Source organism: Mercenaria mercenaria, chromosome 12 (assembly GCF_021730395.1).
Source record: "Mercenaria mercenaria strain notata chromosome 12, MADL_Memer_1, whole genome shotgun sequence".
Lineage (NCBI taxonomy): Eukaryota > Metazoa > Mollusca > Bivalvia > Venerida > Veneridae > Mercenaria > Mercenaria mercenaria.
Window position 1 is genome coordinate 5,352,990 of NC_069372.1, and position 27,963 is coordinate 5,380,952.

Below are 27,963 nucleotides of genomic sequence, written 5' to 3' on the forward strand. Positions count from 1 at the left end.
GATACAGTTATGACCTTAAAGTATGTTTTGGTTTCCCTTTAACTAAAAACAATCTCCACATTTCTGCACAATACAAAATAATTTTTAAGATAAGATAATTTTGCCATTATTTGTAACGTTTTAACTATTTAATTAGCGACAGTCCTATTACTTAGAAATCGTCGGACAATGGGAACATCCTCACCAAGACATTGTAAGAAGTGTTCTCGGTATTCACCATGCAATGTAAAACACCATATCATGCTATGTAATTTTATAATGTCAATAAAAAAAAACTCGGGGAAAAATAAAATAAAAATTACTGTATTATATAATATTACTTTGACTTAGTTGATGAGGTAAAGAGGATTATTTTTAATGTCAAAGAAAGCAAAACCAAATCATGCTGATAATTATGGTCAAACATCTCGTTCAAATGCAAAGTGAACAAGGAACACATGATTGCACCGCGAACTGCCAGTGGCAAAAACAAAAACACCATCGGGGAATTTAAAGCTCTTAATTGTGCACCACACCAAACTCTTAATCTTTACCATGTTCCAAAGTTGTATGACAGTAAAAATGAGAGTAATTCTTGTCACTTGAATCCCTAACACGTTTTATGGTAACAAAAGATATGATACGTAAAAATAGATATGTTCATGTGAAAATATAAATAAAAAAAACACTATCAGAATCATATTTCATACACTCCATACCAGAGACGAACCAGTATTCCTCATTTAGTAAAACCTTTCACAATTTTACCGAATACAGTAAGATATCTACCATTACCAAGTTTGTAAATAACATCACTACAAGTCAGAAGGTGATATACCATGTTGCAGACGTATATTTAGATTGCTTTAAATTTGAAATTTAAAACTAAATCTATATTACGATTGTGCAAACTTTTGATAACTGAAGCTCTGCTGAAAAACTTAATTGCTGACATATGTATTACTTTAAACTTTCTTGAATTCTCATGACTACAAGCTAATGCAAACCATGTCAAATGAGAAATGTGTGAGACGTCCCAATGATGTTGTATGATGGTACATTTTCATCTAAATGAGAGAAAAAAACAACAGTACTAAAATCAGAATTATCTTTCTTTTGTTGAAAATAAAAGCATGCTTTACTGTTGTTAATACAGTTATGAAATTAGACTAGCAATGAAACCTTTTTGACTATCACTGGTCTTGGTATTTGGTAGGTCATTCTAGAGTCTGACTGTACGGGGAAAGAACATGCTCATGGTATGAGATTTCTAGATTTCTAGATGGTATGAGATGTCTGTGACCTACAGTTACTAAGTTGTTTGCGATTTTATACAGCATGATTTAGGACGATTGCTTTTTGCGCTGTTCTAGTGTAGGCGATTTTAGTTGATCTAGCATTGGAACACTGCTGTAATGGAATTAGTCGTAGAGTACATATCTTTCTGTGGTTCTTTGCACTCTTTCTAGCTCATTTGATTAGGTTTTTGCCATGGGTGCCAACCCGTGTTACAATATACAGTTATATAAGTTTTACAGGCTTTTTCTTTGATGTGTAGGTTGTTACTTTGGATATTTCTTTTAATAAATCTAAATGTGTTTTAGCTTGAGATGACTTTATTAATTTTTGTGTGTTTTTCCAGCTGAAGTCTTCACGGACTGTTACTCCTAGTATTTTAAGTCTTTGTAGATTTACGTATTTCATGTAATTTATATGGAAAGTGGACAGTATGTTTCTTCTTTGAAATTCTGATGACTACATATTTATCAGGATTAAATTCCATTGACCATTGGGATTCCAGATTTTTCTAGTTTTGTGAAATCATTTTGGAGTCTTAGAGCATCAACAGAGGAGTCATTGTTAGTTATAATATGGTGTCATCGGCAAAGAGCCGGACTCTAGTGGACGCATCGGCCGAGAGGGCTAAGACGCTTTCCTATGGAGGTGAAGTCCCTGGGTTCGATTTCTGGCTACTCCCACTGCGGTGTGTCCTTGGGCAAGGCACATTATTACGATTGCCTCGGCCGAACCAGCTTTATATGGGCCCAGTGGGTACCAGCAATTAAATTGCTCTATAGAGCTTATGTTCATTGTTTCACAAAGCGACGGTAAATAAAGTCTGTCTTTACTTTTTTACCAATAGCTGAATCCAGAAGATCGTTTATGTGACAGAGGAAAAGGCAGAACCTTGGGGTACCCCAGACATGACTTTACTGAATCTGAATGACAGCCATCTATAACAACTGTTTGTGTGTTCATGAGACATTTTTTTTTTTTTTTTAATTCCAAAGTGCATTAATTTGTAGAAGAAGTTGATCAAAGGCTTTAGTGAAATCTATAAATTGTCAAAGATGTCTTAAGTGACAGAAAGTTGTTGTGTTTCACTGCATGTTTTTAATGACACAGACAATAATTTATTACAGGTTTGCTAAAGGCTGATCACTACCAAATAGAATGTAAGCCTCCGCAGGTCTATCACAAGTAGTCCAAATATAAATAGTACTAATCTTTTTTCCTTTCCTAGTGCATTTTCTCGGCAGCAACGTGCTTACTTTTACCCTACCGCGTTTCAGTATGTATCACTTTGCATTCTATTGAAATCGGCATGTTCCTATCGCATGCTAGATAAAAATGGCGGCGTAAGAATTTAATGTCACGAAAAGAGAAATTGAAAGAAGCGAAAAGTAGTAAATTCAGCGGGTTGTATTTAACGAACTGTAGTTTTCTTATATAAAAGTTAACACCCCCTTTTCTTTTTGTTTTTCTAAAGTAGCGATCTAGTTCTTTATGGGAATATAAGTCTCTGAAAATCTGATAAGCTAGAAAATGTCGAAAAACCGTTATGAAGTGAGTGGATTTTATATGACATAAAGAACAGCCGCATTTAGTGGTGTTCAGCCTATAAGGGGCAATACATGGTATTTTCTGAAACCCCTCGAAAATGAATGGAAATGCTATTAATCTATTCTTTATGATGTAAAACGGTAACAAATGGCTGAAAACGCTTAAAATTCTTGTGTTTTTGGAATTTAGATCGAATTTTCGACCAGGTGGCACTATTTTGGTTCGTTTTAGGACCTAGTAAGTGTCTTTTCTCGCATTTTAGCACTTCAGTTGTCTAAATAATATTGAAATTATCATGTTTCTGAATGAAAATGACAAACATCATAACGATTAAATGGATGTTAAATGTAAATTCCACGAATAAGGTAAAATAAATAGAAATATTGCTTGCACAGGGCTAAATTTTGCATATTTTTGGGGATGGGGGGACCTGTAATGAATTGTCATTTCTCTACATTTTCTCAATATTTTGCACCAAAACTAAGCAGAATCACTGTAAAATAGGTGTACCTTGAGAATGAATGCAAATTCATGGAAAAATCAAACAAAAATTTTCTCTTATAGGCTGATCACTACCAAATAGAATGTAAGCCTCCGCAGGTCTATCACAAGTAGTCCAAATATAAATAGTACTAATCTTTTTTCCTTTCCTAGTGCATTTTCTCGGCAGCAACGTGCTTACTTTTACCCTACCGCGTTTCAGTATGTATCACTTTGCATTCTATTGAAATTGGCATGTTCCTATCGCATGCTAGATAAAAATGGCGGCGTAAGAATTTAATGTCGCGAAAAGAGAAATTGAAAGAAGCGAAAAGTAGTAAATTCAGCGGGTTGTATTTAACGAACTGTAGTTTTCTTATATTAAAGTTAACACCCCTTTTCTTTTTGTTTTTCTAAAGTAACGATCTAGTTCTTTATGGGAATATAAGTCTCTGAAAATCTGATATGCTAGAAAATGTCGAAAAACCGTTATGAAGTGAGTGGATTTTATATGAAATAAAGAACAGCCGGATTTAGTGGTGTTCAGCCTAAAAGCACTGTACGGTACGGAACGGTACGAAATGGGATGAAGTCAGATCCAATATGGCTGCTCTGGAAGACGACGAAAATTTAGACGAAGAAATTTTCCAAGATACTGCTTTATTAACGTTTCCGGAAGATGTTCAGTCCGTTATTGATGATGTAATTTCTTATTTGTTTGTAAAAGAAAAAATGTCCATGCTTTAGTATACTCCAAAATAGTTGAAACATCTTGCTGATATTTTTGACATATTGATTCGTTCTTCAATTGTTTCGTACCCAATTTGATTAGTTGGATCATGTGCAGATAATGACTAGTGCGCAATAGGATATGATCAGATATTTTATGACTTATTAGTTACCAAGTGTTTTATTATATTGAAACTTGTTGTATTGTGTCTAATAGGTGCACATTTTGGGCCATATATGCAAATATAACACCTAGACTTGGTGTTTGAAGGCAATGGCTGGGTAGCCAGCTCTATATATACATATCGTATATGAACATGTAAGTCAAGGTAGCCAGCTCTTTAATAAACTGTATTATAAAGGATCATTATGTTAGTTAAAGTGGAAATATGCACATTTTTCCAGTAAAAATCCAGCTGAAATGTGTGTTTAAAAAGGGTGAAGGAAATTATACTTTTAACCCAATATACTAAAGGAAGTGGCTATTCCTACGGTCCCGTAAGAATAGTGAAATAGCCCGCAGGCGGCTATTCCTACGGCTCTAAAGACAGTTTTGTATGTCCATCTTGGATTGCATTGTACTGAATTCATTCAATCAACTTGTATATTTTTGAAAAATTGTTAAGTTTTCAGCATCACATCGAGGAAATGATTTCGAATATAGGAAAAGGCTAATTTATGTCTATGTGTAATATTGTTGTCATCGAATGATATATATGTATAGATATATGCAACAAATCAATGAATTCAATGAATGAAAGATAATAGTGTGAGTAATAAATATCTCATTAGTCTAAGTTTACATCATGTTTTGAATATCATGTTACACGTTGTATGTTCCCTACTCGGCGTAAGACCTCCCCGAGGTATGGCCTGGATGTAGTTGAATACAGCTATTCAACTGGATAGAGTTGAAAACTGTTATTCAACTATAACAAAACGCTTTCTGTAACTAATACACTCTATGCGATGACAACAATATTGCCCATTTGACATAAATTAGCCTTTTCCTACATTCGAACTCACTTCCTCTGGATGTGATACTGAAAAGTAAACAATTTGTTCGAAAATATACCAGTTGAATAAATTCAGTACAAAGATGGACATACAAAACTGTCTTTAGAGCACAAAACTGTCTTTACAGCCGTAGGAATAGCCACCTGCGGGCTATTTCACTATTCTTACGGGAGAGCCATAGGAATAGCCTGTGAGGCTATTCTTACGGGACCGTAGGAATAGCCACTTCCTATACTAAACTTCCTCAGTGGTAGTGCTAAGATAAATTTTCTTGTAGCCAAGCTTTTAGCCAAATGAAAAATCTTTTAGCCATATCATAATACCTTTAGCCAAAAATTGCAGATGGAGTAGCCAAAGAATCCAAGACCTTACAAAAAACACAGTGGGAGCTGCAGCTGCTTGAAATATACTATATAAATCACTGTATATAATGCATATATTTCTTAAATTAAACATTTATTTTAAACTATACATTATAATTATACAACACATCACATTGGACAGCTCATGCAACTGTGGTTGGAAGAAATGAGTACTGTTATTGTTAAAAACTTTATTATATATTAATGTTGCTAAACTATATGTTGCAGAGTTGGTTCAAAAGCTCTTGTCGCTTTTGTTCTTTGTCTTGCAGACTCAAAATAAAACTAATCCAGGGTTCTAGCCAGGATTTTCTGAAGGCATGTTGCAGAAGGATATTTTTTGACGAGCAAAGGGGTGGGTGCGGGAGGGGTATCCCCTCCTGCATGGGGGGTATGGGGGTCACCCCAGAAAATTTTGTGTTACTACAACTCATTTTGGTGCATTCTGGTGCATTTCAGAGTGAAAAACATAGTGGTATTTTCAGTGATTAATAAGCATCATTTACATGTACAACAAGAAAAGATATTAGGTCATAAAAATCCTATGGAGTTATTTGCTGAATGACAATTAAAAGTTCATCAATTTTAAGTTGCTAAAAATGTTCATTTACTATTTATTGTACATAAAGCAACACAATTTTAGCACTGCACACAGATCTATTTGTATTTTAAAGTTTATGTCTTCTATTTCTGCGAGTTTATTTGCTGAAAACTTATCCATTTTAAGTTTTTGAAAATGTCAACTGTTTGTTGTACATACATGTAAAACAACACAATCTGACTGTCATTTGGCGTGGCTGGGAGGGATTCTGAAATTGTGACCGGGGCCTCCGTGACCGAGTGGTTAAGGTCGCTGGCTTCAAATCACTTGCCCCTCATCGATGTGGGTTCGAGCCTCACTCGGGGCGTTGAATTTTTCATGTGATGAAGCCATCCAGCTGGCTTACGGAAGGTCGGTGGTTCTACCAAAGTGTCCGTTCGTGATGAAATAATGCACGGAGGGTATTTCAAACTTTTCTCTAAAAGTTCTATTTTGAAAGTGACGACAGAAAACATTAATTCTTGCATTTTCTTTTCGATATTCAGCCCGAGAAAACATTTCATACATATGAAAAACATTAATATTACGGCGATAATTGTTCAAAAGCATTTTACCGTGTTGAACAATTTTTTTATTAATTCCTTACATTGTCTTTCCTTGATTGCGAAAAACATTCGGATGATAATTGTAGAATCATCTGTCATTATATCTAATGACATGTATAATCTTAAAACTTGCGAAAACAGTCACTTTCATGTACACATCACAAGATACCGCCTGTCAAAGGATTTAAAGGCGGAGCTACGATGAAATTTACGTCACACGTTCCACATATAGGAAGCTGTCATTGGTTTATCGGTTATCTTAACTGGCATCGCTTTACCTAAACTATCGGGTAGCACGTGGAAGCTTTTCGAATACACTATCGAATTAATCGGGGTGTTTATTGGGATGATTTTATGACATGTCGCTTCGGCAATTAAGGGATGACGGGGGAAATAAGGGATGTCGAATATACAACTCAAAGTCAAAAGGCATGTCGCACGCGACAGGCGATAATAGCGTGGCGAGAACCCTGTAATCCAATCTAATAATTTTATCTTAGAACTTGTGATTTAGTTAAATCAAGAAATCAGAGGCACAAGTATCGGACCTGGGACAAAAAAATATGACCAGATGGATAAAAATCCTTGTTTTCATCCTAAATGAGTCCAGAATGAAAAATAAGTAGTGAAATATGAGCCCCCTTCAAAAAATACATGTCTACTGAAGGCCAAAATCTTGATATTTGAGCCTGCCAGCAATGGGTTCACTTCCCAGTAATTGTGAAATAAATTCCCCAGAAAATTACACAGACTATCTAATATATGCTTTGTACAAAAGAGATACTATATTATATATAGATTGTTTTAAAGTAAACAACATTATTATAATTTTCATATTATTTAGATTTGCGTTTATTTTCTTCAGATATTACCCAGTGAGGACCCACTAGACAGAGCAGACTTCAATCCTGTAGATTACATCAATACACTCTTCCCTACAGAACAGTCCCTGTCAAATATTGATGATGTGGTTGGGAAAATAAGGTTCAAAATCAGGTAGGGTGGAAAAAATCTCTTGCTGTAGATTTATCTAGTGAAAGTGGCCTTCCAAATTTAATAAAATTATTGGCATATTACTGTATTTAAAGTATTGCCATAAAGTACAAAACAGCAATGTCAAAACAAAGTTTTGAAGAGGGTAAAGTGCCTAAGATACTTTGAAATATTGACTAAAATCAACAGTTTTTTGTGGGTTTTCCTGAATGTTCATTTCTGATTTTCAGTTTCTGCTGTTATTTCTCAGTGTCGGATATACTTGAGGTGGCCATTAAAATGGAAACTTGACATGTATTTCTGACTGAACTTCTATATTACTTTTTATGTTTTAAGACGTTTAGATGATGATATCCGAACAGTTGTACGAGGACAGACGAATGTTGGTGAAGATGGTAGACAATCTTTGGAAGAGGCACAGAGAGCCATTCAGGATCTGTTCACCAAAATTAAGGACATTAAAGATAAGGCAGAAAAATCTGAGGAAATGGTAAGACATTTTTCGTTTTGTTTGTTTAACATGCATATATATACCATGCTTGGGGGAGCTGAAATGTGTTCCTTTAGATGCAGTTGGTCAGCATTCACAAGTTTACAGTAGAAATGAAACTTGTGGACTCATGAGTATAGTGATCTCTTTTTACGGTTTGACATAAGGACAGGTTTGACCAAAAAGTCATCTTAAGTACAAGAGTGGGAGGGGAGAACAACAGAAAAGTTTAAGTCTGTTCTTTAATTTAACTACCGGTTATGGTATTTAGAATACCTTCATCAAGTTGTCTGTGAAATGACCTCTGGAATGCTCTGCCTTAAGGGTCAAAAGATTCATGGAAATCTGTATGCATCAGCTGTATATTGCTTGAGCTACAAAAACACACATAGACTTATAATATACATTAATTCTTGCATGTTCTGTTTTGTTTCCAGAGTCTCAATAGCTTAACCGCACGTAATGGAAAATATTAATTGTATTATAAAGTTAAAATTGTCAGTCTAAAGTAAAATGGATCTTGTTAATCCAAAAGTAAAATCCACCCACTCCCTTGAGAATGGTAATCCCTAAGTAAAACACGTTGTATATCCCAAGTAGAAACAATCCACCCTGTAAATCTTCATGTAAAGAACATCAACCTCTTTGAAAATATTTACAAAAACACCTGTAAATCCCCGAATTAAAATCACCCACTTCCTTGAAAATGTGAACCGCAAGTAAAACACCTTGTAAATCCCCAATAAAAAACTGTCCGCCCAGTGAATCCCTAAGTAAAGAACATCATCCTATTTGAAAATATTTACAGAAACACCTGTTAATCTCCAGATAAAAAAACCACCCACTTCTTGAAAATGTGAACCCCAAGTAGATAACCTTGTTCATCCCCAGTAAAAAACACCCTCTTCCTTAAAGATATTAACCCTAACAAAAAACACCTGTTAGTTCCTAAATAATAATCACCCACTTCCTTGAAAACTTGAACCTGGCATGTAAAAACACTCATAATTTCCAAGGAAAGATTACCTACTTCCTTGAAAATGTGAACCAGGCAAGAAAAAAACACCTTGTTAATCCGCAGACCGCAGACAAAAAATACCTACTTCATTGAAAATGTGAATCAATTCTAAGTGGGACTTTTATCAACTTTTTTCAACTACCCATGTTATTTATATAAAAAAAACCCTTTACTTTACAGATTAACTTAATATAAAACTCAATGTTTATTTCAGGTAAAGGAGATAACAAGAGATATAAAGCAACTAGATCATGCCAAAAGACATTTGACTTCCTCCATTACCACACTCAACCATCTGCATATGTTGGTTGGTGGAGTAGAATCACTCACGTAAGTTCTCAGTTCAACAGGGTACTCTGCTAGGATATTTTTCAAGATTCACCAGTTTATCCTACCTATTTTATCATGTGCTGGTCTATTCAAAACTTTAAAGACCTTTTGGGTTGAATTTCAGTTCAGTATGTTTAAGTGTATGTGAACTTTTAAACTTGCTAGCACTGTAGTACCATGTACTTATTATGAAAGAAATTATGCTGTTACATGTATGGGACTATCAAATTTTTCTACTGCAATCTTGTACCTTTTTTAGGAATAACATATAAAGTTTCAAAGAAATTAGTTTAATTTGTTTCATACCTAAGTGGAAAGTTTATATCATAATCCTGTAAAATCATTAATACTCATGGCACATTAATTTTCATCAATTTCACATATGCATCAATGCACAAAATTACATTCTAACAAACAAACAGAATGCCAATATATCTCATCGTTCCATATAGTTCATATCCCCACAAAGTAGCCATCATGGCCAAAACACAAATTTGGTGCCTACGAAAAGAATTGATTTCTCAGTATTTACATGTAGAGTACAAAAGGGAAACATCAGCATTCGACATATGTTATGCAGGTCTTAAGATATTTGAAAAGTTTTCTTTACATGATCTGAAATAGTACTTTTGTAGCATTTGCCATTCAGGTCATTAACTCGAAGACGGCAGTATGGTGAAGTGGCAAATTTACTACAGGGTGTGCTAAATGTATTGGAACATTTCCAGAGATACATGTCTATACCACAGATAAAAGAATTAGCGGATAGGTGAGTAAAAAGTTATGTATGTGGTTCAGCTCTTTTTTTTAACCTCCAAGCCTGTTTGAACTTATCTAGAGTTGTCTGTCTTTGAAAAAGTGGTATAGGTGTCTTGCGGAGGGTTCCTTGACTTTGAGGTTGGATGACTGACACCTTATCCATTCAACTACTGCTGCCAACAAAATATAGCTGTTTCAACATAGCATGAGCAGTATTTCAGTTACTACCATACTACAACTTCGTATTGGAGGGTTATGTAAGGATGTATGTAAAAGGGGAATCACCCGTTACATATCTGATTGATCAGTCAACACAAAAAGGGGAACTGAATGAATATGCACAATGTAACATATCATGGATATTGTCCACAGGGTAAAAGTATCCAGACAATGTTTTAATGCATATATAGACACATAATATCTAATGATTTACAAAATCATGCTGGTCAAAATTAAATTTTTTAAGTTTTTGTGTAAATGTGTTTCCATATCATCATGATAAAGTTTCGTATCACATATTTTTTTATCAAGGCACTGTTTCTGAAAATAAGACTAAGTTTTTAAACAATAATATAGGGTTCCGAGATAGAGACTTGTCATTTGATAAAATCATTGGAGTTTATGTGAAGGAATTACATCACAAGAGTGCACTCGAGTGATATGATAGCAGCATCTGAAGGACAAATAATGATTAAATTTCAGAGAAAATCACTGTTTGAGATATGTTATTTCAATTCTAACATGATATCTAGGAGACCCGAGTAGTATGTACCACCTTAAAGATATCGACCAAATATTTGCCTGTTTTGTATGTTGTTTTTTTCCAGCATGCAGCTATGATGTAATAACTGTTTAAGAGTGAATGTGTTGCAGAATAACACACAATATTCAATAGGGAAAAAAATCGTGTTGTGTTAAAATGTTTACTAAATATTAAATTCCAACAGATCTATAAAATACTGAAACTGATCAGTGGCATACCTGCCCTCAGAGACTGGTCTCCAAATTCAGTTTTATAACCTAAAATATGGTACCAGTCACTTGTAATTTCAGGGTAAAACAGATTCAGACTGAACTTGGTTCACAGATAATGTCAGATTTTGAAGAAGCATTTCAAGGATCTGGTGCAAAGGTAGAGTCTGTCTTGTTTAAAATATTTTAATGCTAATATTATTTGCCCTATGGTTATGATTGAGTCGCACCATAAGAAAACCAACATAGTGCGTTAGCGACCAGCATGGATCCAGACCAGCCTGTGCATCCGCGCAGTCTGGTTAGGATCCATGCTGTACGCATTAGAAGTCTATTGCAATTAGAAAAAAACGTTAGTGAACAGCAAGGAGTCGTAGGCTGGTCTGGATCCATGCTGGTCGCAAACGCACTATGTTGGTTTTCTCAAGGTGCGGCTCATATAACTATATTAACTAATATAACTATTAAGATTCCTCTAAATTTTCTTTCATAATTTTGAATAGGTTAAAAGTCAATATATGTGCATCTTGGAATTCTATGATACTATGTTTCAGTAATCAACATTTTATGGAAATCATCTAATGTTTCTGAGAATTGGCACTATCTGTAACATAAATTGTTTTAAGTTTAAAAATTCTGTTTTATGAGTGTTTTATTATTGTTTTTCTATGTAAATTTGTATACTTTCATTTATGTCACAGGTATGGCCAGGGCAGTTGTGGTAAATCTCCTTGTGTATGTCTTTATCACCCAAGTAATAATGGTAAATGTCTGTCTGTTAATGTTACCAGTATGGCCCAGGCAGTCATGGTAAATCTCTGTCTGTTAATGTTGCCAGTATGGCCCAGGCAGTCATGGTAAATCTCTGTCTGTTAATGTTACCAGTATGGCCCAGGCAGTCATGGTAAATCTCTGTCTGTTAATGTTACCAGTATGGCCGAGGCAGTCATGGTAAATCTCTGTCTGTTAATGTTACCAGTATGGCCGAGGCAGTCATGGTGAATCTCTTTCTGTTAATGTTACCAGTATGGCCCAGGCAGTCATGGTAAATCTCTTGTCTGTTAATGTTACCAGTATGGCCCAGGCAGTCATGGTAAATCTCTGTCTGTTAATGTTACCAGTATGGCCCAGGCAGTCATGGTAAATCTCTGTCTGTTAATGTTACCAGTATGGCCCAGGCAGTCATGGTAAGTCTCTGTCTGTTAATTTTACCAGTATGGCCCAGGCAGTCATGGTAAGTCTCTGTCTGTTAATGTTACCAGTATGGCCCAGGCAGTCATGGTAAGTCTCTGTCTGTTAATGTTACCAGTATGGCCCAGGCAGTCATGGTAAATCTCTGTCTGTTAATGTTACCAGTATGGCCCAGGCAGTCATGGTAAATCTGTCTGTTAATGTTATAAGTATGGCCCAGGCAGTCATGGTAAATCACTGTCTGTTAATGTCACCAGTATGGCCCAGGCAGTCATGGTAAATCTCTTGTCTGTTAATGTTACCAGTATGGCCCAGGCAGTCATGGTAAATCTCTGTCTGTTAATGTTACCAGTATGGCCCAGGCAGTCATGGTAAATCTCTGTCTGTTAATGTTACCAGTATGGCCCAGGCAGTCATGGTAAGTCTCTGTCTGTTAATTTTACCAGTATGGCCCAGGCAGTCATGGTAAGTCTCTGTCTGTTAATGTTACCAGTATGGCCCAGGCAGTCATGGTAAGTCTCTGTCTGTTAATGTTACCAGTATGGCCCAGGCAGTCATGGTAAATCTCTGTCTGTTAATGTTACCAGTATGGCCCAGGCAGTCATGGTAAATCTGTCTGTTAATGTTATAAGTATGGCCCAGGCAGTCATGGTAAATCACTGTCTGTTAATGTCACCAGTATGGCCCAGGCAGTCATGGTAAATCTCTGTCTGTTAATGTCACCAGTATGACCCAGGCAGTCATGGTAAATCTCTGTCTGTTAATGTCACCAGTATGGCCCAGGCAGTCATGGTAACTCTCTGTCTGTTAATGTCACCAGTATGGCCCAGGCAGTCATGGTAAGTCTCTGTCTGTTAATGTCACCAGTATGGCCCAGGCAGTCATGGTAAGTCTCTGTCTGTTAATGTTACCAGTATGGCCCAGGCAGTCATGGTAAATCTCTGTCTGTTAATGTTACCAGTATGGCCCAGGCAGTCATGGTAAATCTGTCTGTTAATGTTACCAGTATGGCCCAGGCAGTCATGGTAAATCACTGTCTGTTAATGTCACCAGTATGGCCCAGGCAGTCATGGTAAATCTCTGTCTGTTAATGTCACCAGTATGACCCAGGCAGTCATGGTAAATCTCTGTCTGTTAATGTCACCAGTATGGCCCAGGCAGTCATGGTAAATCTCTGTCTGTTAATGTCACCAGTATGGCCCAGGCAGTCATGGTAAATCTCTGTCTGTTAATGTTACCAGTATGGCCCAGGCAGTCATGGTAAATCTCTGTCTGTTAATGTTACCAGTATGGCCCAGGCAGTCATGGTAAATCTCTTGTCTGTTAATGTTACCAGTATGGCCCAGGCAGTAATGGTAAATCTCTGTCTGTTAAGTTAATGTTACAAGTATGGCCCAGGCAGTCATGGTAAATCTCTGTCTGTTAATGTTACCAGTATGGCCCAGGCAGTCATGGTAAATCTCTGTCTGTTAATGTCACCAGTATGGCCCAGGCAGTCATGGTAAATCTCTGTCTGTTAATGTCACCAGTATGGCCCAGGCAGTCATGGTAAATCTGTCTGTTAATGTTACCAGTATGGCCCAGGCAGTCATGGTAAATCTCTGTCTCTTAATGTTACCAGTATGGCCCAGGCAGTCATGGTTAATCTCTGTCTGTTAATGTCACCAGTATGGCCCAGGCAGTCATGGTAAATCTCTGTCTGTTAATGTCACCAGTATGGCCCAGGCAGTCATGGTAAATATGGCTGTTAATGTTACCAGTATGGCCCAGGCAGTCATGGTAAATTTCTGTGTGTTAATGTTACCAGTAAGGCCCAGGCAGTCATGGTAAATCTCTGTCTGTTAATGTTACCAGTATGGCCCAGGCAGTCATGGTTAATCTCTGTCTGTCATTGTTTCCAGTATGGCCCAGGCAGTCATGGTAAATCTCTGTCTGTTAATCTTACTAGTATGGCCCAGGCAGTCATGGTAAATCTTCTGTTTATATTACCAGTATGGCCCAGGCAGTCATGGTAAATCTGTCTGTTAAAGGCACCAGTATGGCCCAGGCAGTCATGGTAAATCTCTGTCTGTTAATGTCACCAGTATGGCCCAGGCAGTCATGGTAAATCTCTGTCTGTTAATGTTACCAGTATGGCCCAGGCAGTCATGGTAAATCTTCTGTTTATATTACCAGTAAGACCCAGGCAGTCATGGTAAATCTCTGTCTGTTAATGTCACCAGTATGGCCCAGGCAGTCATGGTAAATCTCTGTCAGGTAATGTCACCAGTATGGCCCAGGCAGTCATGGTAAATCTCTGTCTGTTAATGTTACCAGTATGGCCCAGGCAGTCATGGTAAATCTCTGTCTGTTAATGTTACCAGTATGGCCCAGGTAGTAATGGTAAATCTCTGTCTGTTAATGTCACCAGTATGGCCCAGGCAGTCATGGTAAATCTCTGTCTGTTAATGTCACCAGTATGGCCCAGGCAGTCATGGTAAATCTCTGTCTGTTAATGTCACCAGTATGGCCCAGGCAGTCATGGTAAATCTCTGTCTGTTAATGTCACCAGTATGGCCCAGGCAGTCATGGTAAATCTCTGTCTGTTAATATTACCAGTATGGCCCAGGCAGTCATGGTAAATCTCTGTCTGTTTATATTACCAGTATGGCCCAGGCAGTCATGGTAAATCTCTGTCTGTTAATGTCACCAGTATGGCCCAGGCAGTCATGGTAAATCACTGTCTGTTGATGTCACCAGTATGGCCCAGGCAGTCATGGTAAATCTTCTGTTTATATTACCAGTATGGCCCAGGCAATCAGAGACAGTTGAAGGAGGCATGTTTTGTTGTGAATATTCTCGACCCCAAAGTGAAACGGGAATTACTAGGATGGTTTGTGAAATTGCAACTCACAGAATATTTGGTGCTGTTTGGAGAAAATCAAGATGTGGGTATACGTACATTATGTATTGTGACACTTTATTTGTCATATGTAAAATCTTGGTCACCAAATTAAGTAGAACAAGAATTTTTTTTATCAGAAACAGTGGTAATTAACAAAATTATTTCATCTTAATTAGGTTAGAAAGTCCAGACACATACTGGCATATACTGCAAAAGTAAAGATATTTGTGAGAGATAAATTTTCACCATTTTCACAATTGACATTTTTATATAAACATTGATCAGTGCCCATGTTCAGCCTACGGTGAAATCAAACACTTTACATAAATAATGCTGTTGACAAGGAAGTAATTCCATATTAACATGATTTTCTAACCGTGCATATTTTAAAAATCGAAACAACTTTCAAAATTAGAAATAATGTAAAAACGGGATAATGAACTGTTTTATGACTTGCTGAATGAATAAATCTCCGTTACATGAAAGTGTTTGGTTTTATAGTCCATAAACTTTAAAATAATGAGAGGTTTAGCGTATGAATTTTAAAAGGTCAATAAGTTGATTGGATTAAATGTTTACAGTAGTTAAGTAAGTAGTCTATAAGTTTCTGGTTGATATGTGTTGAAGTAATCAGATTTGCTATATCAAAATATTAACCTGTTCAGTCAGTAACTTTTCAGTGAACCTCCCTTTGAATAATAAGTGGTACTGTCCAAATTGAATGATGGACCAGTCCATTTTAGAAATTTAGCAGAGTGAAGTTTAAAGAACAGTTATAATTTTAGATATGAGCCACACCATGAGAAAACCAACTAAGTGGCTTTGCAACCAGCATGGATCCAGACCAGCCCGCGCATCCGCGCAGTCTGGTCAGGAGCCATGCTGTTCACTAACGGTTTCTCCAATTGCAATAGGCTTTGAAAGCGAACAGCATGGATCCTGACCAGACTGCGCGGATGCGCAGGCTGGTCTGGATCCATGCTGGTCGCAAATGCACTATGTTGGTTTTCTCATGGCACGGCTCATTTATTATGTAAGTTGCTGTTTGTTTCTGATGATAGGTAGCATGGTTGGACAAGATAGACAGAAGGTATGCATGGATAAAACGAACACTTGTAGACTTTGAGGAGAAGTTTGGACACTTGTTTCCTGTTGACTGGGAAGTCAGTGAACGTATATGTACGGAATTCTGTGATATCACAAGGTATAGGAAATTGTTTTGAAAGTATATGATGTTTGTGAAGTAACATCTAAGCTTCTGTACTAAGATTTTGAAACATGCCCGCATGTTCTCCAGGTTGATTTGCAAGTTGTGCCTGTGTGCCCATGAAAATTGCCAATTTTTCCAGGTAAACTTTATTTGCTGGTCTGTTTTTGGTCAAAAGGGTGGTATTGTAACTTGCATTCAATTTAAAAAGCATACAGCATAACATGTATAAAAAATTAACTGCAGTCTTTGTCTTTTATGATTTTCTGAAGTTTACAAAACATTTTCACAAAATAGCAGTGAGAAACAAAGTCTGATTCTTGTAAAAGAGCCTGTCCAATATCAAATAAAAAATGTTTACAATGTGATATACAACCTGCAGTGATTTGATAGAATACTTACCTTTTGTATTTGTATAGCTTACTGTCATTCTGTTCCAGAAAAGAATTGAATAAAATAATGGGTAAGAGACGATCAGAGATAGACGTTAAATTGTTATTGTTTGCCATACAGAGGACAACAAATTTTGAGGCGCTGATTTCTAAGCGGTTCACCGGTGTCACTTTACAGACTGGACAGGTAAGAAAAACTACCGGTAGTTCGTAACTGATAAAAAAGGAATGTGAGACCTTCATGACTCACTGACATTATCTATTGTATCTTGTTTTCTGTTGGTTCAAGCCTTCCTCAGGTAGTCATTATGAGGAAGCCTTTCTGAAGGTCAGTGGTTTTACCTTGGTGTATTCTTGTGCCTATGAAATGCCCTAAGTGGTACCTTGGCTCCTCCTTCACCATTACAACATCAACATGGAAACTGAACTGGGTCGTGTGACTTTCAGTAAAGCAAAAAGGAAAGTCATTTCATGTGATATGTTAGAGCAGTTAGTTTCACTATAAGTGCTGGAAACTTTTATTACAAGTTTAGAGGAGAACTGACAGACAAGTGCTGATGGTGGAAGTTGTGCTTGTGGAGATTGTAGATAAAAGAAGCTTCTTCAGTATGACATATTTTTGTACTTCTGTTGAAAATGGAATTGAGCTGCATACAAACACTGAGGATTCAATGTTAAAACCACTGTTTCTTGATACTAGTGCTTCTAGAATGGTACAAAGTATAACATAACCTCTTTGGAGACCACATGACAAGGTTATCAGTTCTTATAAGTAAACCTCAAAGTATGTAACTAGAAAGTGAGTAATGTAAAATTCCGTTTCGTGATAGTCCAAACCAGTTCCAAGTAAGCCACCACCAACAAAAAATCCATTTGAGGAAGAGGCATCCGAGAGCACGAACCCCTTTGCAGAAGATATGCCAGCTGAGAATGGTGACTCTGACGATTCAAAGGTGTGTATACAAGATGTAAGAGTAATAATTGACAGCACTGGTTCTCATACTGGTAAATCATTCTGTGGATTGCTATTCCTAACAAGACACAGAGGAAAATGAGTGAATCTGTTGATGCATATTCTTTTAATTTCATGGGCATAAAATTTCGTGGTTCTAGCAAAAACAGCTGTTTCTCAGGAACATGAGCTCTTGTTACCAAGTTCAAAATGATAAAATGAGAAAAATTTGCTTATTGGACAGGATTTATTTAACCTTTAGCCTGCTGGCAGCAAGTGATTCTGCCTTTGTGACCAGCACAGACCAGGATCAGCCTGCACATCCGTAAACAGCGAGCTCTTATAACACTTGAACATCTTATAGATTTTGTAATTATCTTGAAGTGCATTGATCTTATAGATTGTGTAATGTTCCTATGGATGGTGTAATCATCTTACAGATTGTAAAATGATTTGCAAATTGTGTTTCTTATTTATTGTGAGATTATCTTAAAGAATGTGGAATGCTCTTATGAATTGTTTAATGATCTTACAATCATCTTATATTTTAGGCTGATGCAAAACCAATGTCGTCACCCTTCATTGGAATTATTTCAAAATGTTTCGAGGCTCATCTAGACATTTATATCGAATCACAGGACAGGTAAGAATGCCTCTAGTTTACCTCGATTCTTCGAAACATTGTTTCATTAATTTATTACTTTGAAAAAAAGTAAAATCAAGTCAAGAAAGTATTATTTATAATTATAAGATAAGATATTTTATGATATAGTGTACTTTATAGCAAAATGGTTTTAGAGCCATTTCTAAATTAAGGAAATGGGATTTTGTAAAGCCAAAATAGTGTACAAAAATTCTCTTGAGATCTGGAGAACATAAGGCTGATATAAATGTTTGTTTATATTTTGAAGAACGTTGCTTGTGGTTAAAACTTAATATTGTAGTCTTGGCTATTGTTTGTATTTCAGAAACCTTGCTGACATTATACTCAGATTTTTAGAAGATTTTAAACAATATGGAACTCCGCGTATAGAGTCTGAGGAGGGCAGTAACGTGCTGCCGAGCAGCGCTGATCTCTTTGTGTGCTATAAGAAGTGTATGGTGCAGTGTTCACAACTCAGTACAGGTCAACCTATGATTGACCTCACCAGGACATTCCAGAAATACCTAAAAGAATACTCTGTCAGAATATTACTGAATAATCTACCAAAGTAAGTACAATACTGTTAATTTCTGTGTTATGGATGATTCGTTATAAATTGCAAAATCAGCTGGAGAAGAGCTGATAATTTCAGCTCAGACATAGGTATTGCCTTCTGCCAGCATTGCTAGTCCATGCTTGCACATTTCAGGTAAAAATGTGATAATGAAACAGCAAAAACTGGAATAAAGTCATTGCTGAAAAGAGAGATCAGGTTCAGCTCCCTTCATAAAGGCCATAGGTGCATTAGTAGATTATCTATTTTAGGAATTAATATATTGGTCAGGTTTTGAGTAGTATTTTCAAAGTTTGTTAATCTTTATTTTCGGACTGTCAGATCAGTGCAGCAGTATAACATCTGCATCAAGTTTTATACAGAGTATAAAGTTGGAAGAGGAGATCTTAAGGTTAACAGAGAAGTAACAATGTAGAACATTTAGTATAAGACAATTTTTTTCAAAAGAATGTATATTTAATTTCAGACTTTCAAACCAGAGCAGCAATGTAACATCTGCATCAGGCTTAATACAGAGTATATTGAGGGAAGGTGAGATCTCAAAGTTAACAGAGGAGGAACAATGTAGGACCTGTAGCATACTGTGTACAGCAGAATATTGTATGGAAACTGCTCAACAACTTGAAGAAAAACTGAAAGAAAAAGTGGATAAAGAGTTAGCTCCAAAAATAGATTTGAATTCGGAACAGGATTTGTTTCATAAGTAAGTTCTACATGTACCTGTTTTTACTGCAAGGTATTACGGATTTTGCATATGTGATCATCTGTTTTGTCGAGCCCACTTGCGGTGAGCTCGACTTAGTCCTCACTTTTGGCGGGTCGGTGTATGTGCCTCCATCTGTCTCATTTTGTCTGGACCATAACTTTGACATGCATAGACCAATCTTGTTTATATTTGGCATGAATGTTTACCTCAATGGGAAGGAGTGTCATACGCAAACCCCATGTTCCAATCTCAAAGGTCACAGTTGGAGGTCAAAGGTCAAATTGAAGTTTGCACGGAGCATTTCTTCTTCATGCATGGTGGGATTTTGATGTAACTTGGCATGATAGTTCACCATTATGAGACGGAGTGTCATGCACAAGGACCAGCTCCCTAGCTCTAAGGTCAAGATCACACATGACAGCTGGTGGGCACGACATTCTGCCCATGGGCATACTTGTTTAAATGTTGGTACCCTTCATAAAAAAGTGATGAATGTAAGGTTTGAATTAAATTTGTCAGAACAAATACTAACTAGAACCAGTAAAATTGGAAAGCCCTCCAATTTTAAAGAAAAAAATTATGTCTGTTTGTAATCCTTTTAAAATAACCCTCTCTGGTTCAAAGTCTGTATACTTGACAGGAATGGCACTTTGCAAAAGAAATTTTAGTTAAGTTCTTCTTTTTGATATGAATTACTATACAAAAGCACAAAACATCAATGATGAAAGTTAATTGGGGCCAGGTATGTAGAATGGCAAAATTCACTTTGTATTTTTACCTATATTTTCAGTGTGATATCCAACTGTATAGCTCTGCTAGTGCAGGACTTGGAAACTGCTTGTGAACCAGCATTAACTGCTATGTCAAAGGTTTGTGTATTTAGACAATTCAGTTTTAAATATGCTCAATAGGTTATTGTGTAAATTGAAAACCTAATTTAATGGTTTAATTTAAAGATATATAGAAATAACTTGGCTGCTGAAATGGGATATTGATATTAAAGCATCAAAGTATGTTATGATTGTATGGAAGAAATGGTCATCTCAAGATGAGAAAAAAATGTTATTTTGCCCTTGTCTGTATAAGTCTCAATACAAATGTGTCAAAATTCATTAATAACGGAAAGGAACCCAGTATCCACAGACAATCGGCAGCATTGTATAGGTATATGTGAGGATATGAAAGTTTGATTGGACAAAGATTCTTTGTTATCTTCTTTAATTTTTTTCGGTAGTCTGCTTAAATACTTTGTAAAATTTGTTACCAGTATGTCCTCAATTTCCTGTCTTGAAAACAGATAGTCCAGGTCATCTTTGATGCGGTAAAAACAGAGTCCCTCTCCTCAGCTATAGACAGAATGACAAAATACTCTCCCTCCCACTCCCATCATGTTCAGTTTTAACAAAGTGAACAAAAATACACCCCTCTTTGACTTTGTTAAGTAGAACTTTTTAAAATCTGATAGATACCAAAATAATTTAAAAAATTATCATTTTTAAGGGAATAATTATCAATTCATAAATTGGATGAATAGAAAATTACAATAAAAATTTTAAAAATCAAAGTGGGGATTTTATCTGTCTTTGTCAGATTCAGCAGGGTGGCGGCAATATTCTCTGTATTCCATGTTCTGTGTAAAATTAACTTTACACAATGTCATGTTTTGTATTTAACTGTCTGCCTTACTTTCACAGATGTCATGGTCATCAGTTGAAGCTGTAGGGGACCAGAGTGGTTATGTAACTGCAATAACTGGACATCTTAAAAGTACTTTACCTCTTATTAGAGACAACCTCGCCTCTTCTAGAAAATACTTCACACAATTCTGTGTCAAGTTTGCTAAGTAAGTGATATATTGCTTCTTCCTGATTGCATGTCTACAAGATTTAGATGAAACGTATCAGTTCAACACTTTGAGTGTACAGTCTCGTACATAGGATCACTGACACAGTTGCTCATACTTGAAATGCAGTAGGTAGTCTTTTAGAATTAAAATTAGTGGTCTTATTCCTGCTTCTGGGACACCAGTTCGAATAGTCAAGCATTGGCTGTCTTATAGACAGCTCTTGTTTAAGACTAACACTGAACTATAAGGTTATCTTCCTCTGTAGTAATAATCTGGAAAATTATCCTTTTTAAGCTACAAAAGGAATTAAACGGGAGAAATGTGATGATTTCTTTGCTCTTGTTGACATGTCTAGTTTCAGATTTCTGTTTGTTTTTCAGTGCTTTTATTCCGAAGTTTATTGGCAGTTTATTCAAGTGTAAGTCTGTTACTGCAGTAGCTGCTGAGCAGGTATGTCAGCTACGGTTTTCTTTTCTTCTTTTAGTGTTTATTTACACCGATTAGGGAATGGGGCGCTGGCCTTTACATTTGGGAAAAATGCATCATAAAACCTGGAGTTTGGTATTTTTAGCTCGACTATTCGAAGAATAGTCTAGCTATTCTACTCACCCTGGCGTTGGTGTCGGCGTCGGCGTCAGCGTCACACCTTGGTTAAGTTTTTGCATGCAAGTACATACAGCCATCAATTAAAGGCATATACCGTATAGCGGGTTATTTCTGCGGTCAAAATATTCTGCGTTTTGGCCCCAAAAAATGTGAAACAAATTTCTGCGTGTTTTATTTCTGCGTTTTCACTTAAAATGGAAGAGAAATTTCTGCGTTTTCGATGCCAAGGAGGAGGTAATTCCTCGCATGATCGGACGTTGTGAGAATGATAGCGTATGAAAACAATAAGCTAAATTACTGTTAACTGCAGTAAAGTATCTTTGTATTTAATGAATACATTGTAGGATATAATAATTTGCGAAATGAAAAAATATAAGTCCAACAACAATAAATCATTGCACAAACAGCAACTGCAAAATACGGTATATATATAACGGTTACACTTATATAAAGGTTACTAAAGTATCAGTTGTTTAGATGATCGCCACAAGGGATTAATAAGGACAACACAAGTGAAATTCACTCAGTTTATTTCATTCACAAAAGAAAAACGTTTTCTGAAGGATTAACAGTTAGGACTTTGACTGACCATCACACCTAATTATCATAATTATACCACTATCGGTAATTGTTAGATGGCGACGGTAATTTTCAATAATTAGACCAGGCAATTGTGAACTTCGGATTACCTTGGATAACATAGCGTGAAACAACGTTGGTGAAAATAAAAAAATGCAGATTTTTTGCGTTTTAAATTTTGCTGGATGAATATTCTGCTGGAAATACTTTTGCGATTCTACCGAGAGACCACAGAAACGCAGAAATATTGCCCCCGCAGAAATAACCCGCTATACGGTAGCTTTGAAACTTATTTTATCTTTTTCTAGGTTAATTACCAACCTCTCTGGGTCAAGTCCCATAACTCTGACATGTATTTTGAGCAAATTATGCCCCCTTTTGGACTTAGAAAATTTTGGTTAAAGTATTACATGCAAGTTACTATCTCCAAAACTAATGCAGATATTGATTTGAAACTTCACCTGTGTCTTCGGGGTTATAAAACTAGTTGATAGCAGCAAGTCCCATAACTCTGACCTTCATTTTGGCCAAATTATGTCCCCTTTTGGACTTAGAAAATTCTGGTTAAAGTTTTGCGTGCAAGTACATACAGCTATTTCTAAAAGGCATATAGATTTTAAACTAATTTTTTCTTTTTCTAGATCAATTATCAACCTCACTGGGTCAAGTCCCATAACTCTGACATGTATTTTGGGAAAATTATGCCCCCTTTTAGAGACTTAGAAAGTTTTGGTTAAAGTTTTACATGCAAGTTACTATCTCCAAAACTAATGCAGATATTGATCTGAAACTTCACATGTGTCTTTGTGGTTATAAAACTAGTTGATAGCAGCAAGTCCCATAACGCTGACCTTCATTTTGGCTAAATTATGCCCCCTTTTGGACTTAGCAAATTCCGGTTAAAGTTTTGCGTGCAAGTACATACAGCTATTACTAAAAGGCATATAGATTTGAAACTTATTTTTTTCTTTTTCTAGATCAATTACTAACCTCACTGGATCAAGTCCCATAACTCTTACATGTATTTTGAGCAAATTATTCCCCTTTTTGGACTTAGAAAATCCTGGTTAAAGTTTTGCGTGCAAGTACATTTAGCAATTACTAAAAGGCATATAGATTTGAAACTTTTTTTTTCTTTTTCTAGATCAATTACCAACCTCACTGGGTCAAGTCCCATAACTCTGGCATGTATTTTGGGCAAATTATGCCCCCTTTTGGACTTTGAAAATTCTGGTTAAAGTTTTACATACGAGTTTCTATCTCCAAAACTAATGCAGATATTGAATTAAAACTTCACATGTGCCTTCGGGGTTATAAAACTAGTTGATAGCAGCAAGTCCCATAACTGATATGCATTTTGGTCAAATTATGCCCCCTTTTGAACTTAAAACTCTTTTAATATTTAACCTTTTTGGGTAATATTTTCCTGCTTCTGGGACAATATTTCGAATAGTCGAGCTTGGCTGTCTTACGGACAGCTCTTGTTTAACAAAAAATGATATTTTTCAATAAAATGCTACATTTAAGTATAAAATTGCCATAAATGCATTAGGTTAGGATATTGCTTTGTGTTTCAAATGTTTAAGGTCTTGGCAGAGAAGGTTATTATTATTTTTTTAACTTTGGGAATTTTACACATTGTCTACATGAAGTGTAGATATGCATAGCATTTTTAGCTCGACTATTCATAGAATAGTAGAGCTATTGGACTCGCGTCTGCGTCCGCGTCCCGATTTGGTTAAGTTTTTGTATGTAAGCTGGTATCTCAGCAACCACTTGTGGGAATGGATTGAAACTTCACACACTTATTCACTGCGATAAACTGACCTACATTGCACAGGTTCCATAACTCTGTTGTGCTTTTTTACAAAATTATGCCCCTTTTTCGACTTAGAAATTTTTGGTTAAGGTTTTGTATGTAAGCTGGTATCTCAGTAACCACTTGTGGGAATGGATTGAAACTTCACACACTTATTAACTGTGATAAACTGACTTACATTGCACAGGTTCCATAACTCTGTTTTGCTTTTTTACAAAATTATGCCCCTTTTTCGACTTAGAATTTTTTGGTTAAGGTTTTGTATGTAAGCTGGTATCTCAGTACTTACTAATTGGAATGAATTGAAACTTCACACACTTATTCACTGTCATGATCTGACATGCACAAAGCAGGTCCCATAACTTTATTTTGCTTTTTTTCAAAATTATGCCCCTTTTTCAACATAGAAATTTTTGGTTAAGTTTTTGTATGTAAGCTGGTATCTCAGTATCCATTAATGGGAAAGGATTGAAATTTCACACACTTGTTCACTGTCATGATATGACATGCAATGCAAAGGGTCAATAACTCAACTTCGCATTTTACAAAATTATGCCCCTTTTTCAACTTAGGTGTTTTTGGTTAAATTCCTATATGTAAGCTGGTATCTCAGTACCCACTAATGGGAATGGATTGAAACTTCACACACTTGTCCACTGTCATGAGCTGATAAGCACTATGCAGGTTCCATAACCCTATTTTGCTTTTTTACTAAATTATGTCCCTTTTTCGACTTCCGTATTCATTCAGTCGACAAGGCTGTTGAATAGTCGAGCGTTGCTGTCCTCCGACAGCTCTTGTTTCATATTCCACAGCTTTACAGTCATAGGTCCTAAGGTCCTTATTTCCAGTGACAGTTTGGTGCTGGAGGGGTATTAATCACTGCCATGATACAATGTAGCTCTACATGTTAATACCTATAAACTAACTGTCTATTAAAATTATTGGCAAGTTCAAAATTTCTGTTTTCAGTTATTACTGGACACCCACTCCTTAAAGACACTGCTGTTAGATTTACCATCACTTGGTTCCAGTGTTACTAGAAAGGCACCAGCGAGGCAAGTATTTCATCATTATCATCATTATACCCGATTTATATTTATATATCCCCTGAAACTGTAAATGAAACATGCCTGTATTTTTGTTTTCAATCAATAACAATAAACAATAAAAAGCCTTGCGATTCAACTTTAACTCTTACCCTGCTAAATTTCTATAAAAGGGGTATACTGACTGAATGGCAAACAGTGCAGATCATGATCACATTGCATGGATGTGCAGGCTGATCATGATCTACACTGGTCGCAAAGGCAGAATCAGTAGTGTCCAGCATGATAAGGGTTAGATCTAAGATAGCTTATAAGAACACACTCCTATTTTTAATACCCACTTCAGAAAATGAGGATGATAAATATTTCCTAGAATTTCAGCAGATATGTATGAAATAAATGACATGGACTTAAATTTCACTACCGGTAATTACTTTTTATGAATTTTACAGTTACACAAAGATTGTTCAGAAAGGAATGACAAAAGCAGAGATGATTTTGAAGGTATGTTTATATAATTATATGTAACAGTTCTTACAGCAGTGAGTATTACATATTGAAATTTCAGGCTTTGCTTAACTTTTCTTCCTCTGTATTAAATACATATAGCGAGGCAGCTGTAATATTTCCGGATACTACATTTTTGTGATTAAGATTTTCTGGATACTTTCAGGTGATGATGTCCCATCATGAACCAGCCATGGCCTTCATTGATAACTATATACGTCTCCTAAATGATTCGGACATTGGAGAATTCCAGAAGATATTAGAAATGAAGGTTAGTGCTCATTTGTAAAAAGTTTTATTAATGTTACGTTATTTTTGCTCATGTCAGTAGCTGTGCTCCTGTAACTTTCCTCAGTATTTTAATTATATTTATTCAAGAGTTCAAGTCTCACAGTGATAAATTCCTTTATGCAATTTAGTTCTTGTCATTGTAAAAATGCCTATAACATCACCTTGGTTTTATTCTAGCCATTAAAGCAGTTGATCTGACTGAATCAAAAACAGAACTGTAATCGTTCTTGTTTTGCGAGAGAACTAACAACCACAAGGAATATTGCTTTATGTTAACGTGTTTCTTATCAAAATTATGATTATACTGTTTGTAATTTTCATTAAAAGGGATTGAAGAGGAGCGAAATTAGTTCACTGTTGGAGATGTATCGTGCTAGGATTCCTGTATCCATGGCAATAGGTCGTCAGTCTTCTGTAGAGGTCACAGGTCAAGGTCATTCCAATCTTGTTCCTTCAACACCAGAACCAGAGTCTAGTCGGATCAGAAAACTGGAAAAACTCATCAAGAAAAGACTGTAGTTTTAAGTTTAGCCTGCTAAATTTGTAAAATGGACTGGTCCATCATTCAAGTCGGACAATACCATTTATTATTCAAAGGGATGTTCACTGAAAATTTATGGACTAAATAGCCAACAGTGCAGACCATGATCAGCCTGCACATGGTCTGCACTGGGGCAGCGGCAGAATCACTTGTCGCCAGCAGGCTAAGATTATATAGCTACAAACACTTCATAATTTGTTACCCCAGCTCCTAAACATATCATTTTTCAATAGATAATTGACATGGAAAGCTGCTAAAACTATTCTTCATCCAAACTAACATGGGGATATCTTTTCGTTAAGTCGTCTTATAACTTTTCCGTTTCTACATTTAGTAACTTATATTTAAGAAATAATGTATAGAAAAACTGTGTTTTAACATTATTAATACATGGAAAGAGGTTATACATTCTGGCGAAGTATAACCGATTTTGAGTGTATTAATTTAGGTAAAACCCGATTTTGCTATACATTATTTCGATTCTAATATGCCCTTAATCTAAAACAGTAGATAAAATATAGTAGCGCTCTTTCTTGGTTGCATCGAAAACATTGACGTCGTCGCATGTTAACTTGACGTCATTTAAGCGTAAGCATGTTTTAACACAAACGAGCATATTAGAATTCTTGTTTTAAGAATTTTATTGATCAGAACTTTTTTCTGTAGCTATTTTATGAAGGTTAGAATTGTGTGCTTTATGGTTCATCACAGTCTAAAAGCCAATGTTTACAATTGTTGTTAAAAATGGGTTTGGGGACCAATCGGCATGCATTTTACCATTATTTTGTGCTTTTGGGTCGTGCAATGATCTGTTTCATATTTATTCTTCTTAATAGAAATTTATTGTATATTAATTACTGAAAATTATTGATAAAATATAATTAATAAGACCAAACGTTCTTATGTGTTTTATGTAGTCATGTTGTATCCACCTGGCAGTTGTGTCTCTTTTTATCTTAATTTGGTAAGCCGTGGCCGAGTGGTTAAGGTCGCTGACTTCAAATCACTTGCCCCTCATCGATGTGGGTTCGAGCCTCACTCGGGGCTTTGAATTCTT

General features: G+C 36.1%; 1 protein-coding gene across 1 annotated transcript; it reads left to right on the forward strand.

Moving 5' to 3' along the window:
• The first annotated feature begins 3,858 nt into the window (after positions 1-3,858).
• LOC123534151 (vacuolar protein sorting-associated protein 53 homolog) lies at positions 3,859-27,805 on the forward strand. Its single transcript, XM_053519035.1, has 20 exons — positions 3,859-4,005; positions 7,423-7,553; positions 7,887-8,040; positions 9,273-9,388; positions 10,038-10,157; positions 11,201-11,279; positions 15,094-15,237; positions 16,256-16,398; positions 16,842-16,980; positions 17,624-17,746; positions 18,297-18,388; positions 18,714-18,956; positions 19,429-19,665; positions 20,459-20,537; positions 21,363-21,511; positions 21,895-21,964; positions 25,491-25,576; positions 26,020-26,071; positions 26,241-26,345; positions 26,693-27,805. The coding sequence occupies exons 1-20, from the start codon at positions 3,907-3,909 to the stop codon at positions 26,882-26,884; spliced, it is 2,553 nt and encodes an 850-aa protein (XP_053375010.1). The 5' UTR covers positions 3,859-3,906; the 3' UTR covers positions 26,885-27,805.
• The last annotated feature ends 158 nt before the right edge of the window (positions 27,806-27,963 follow it).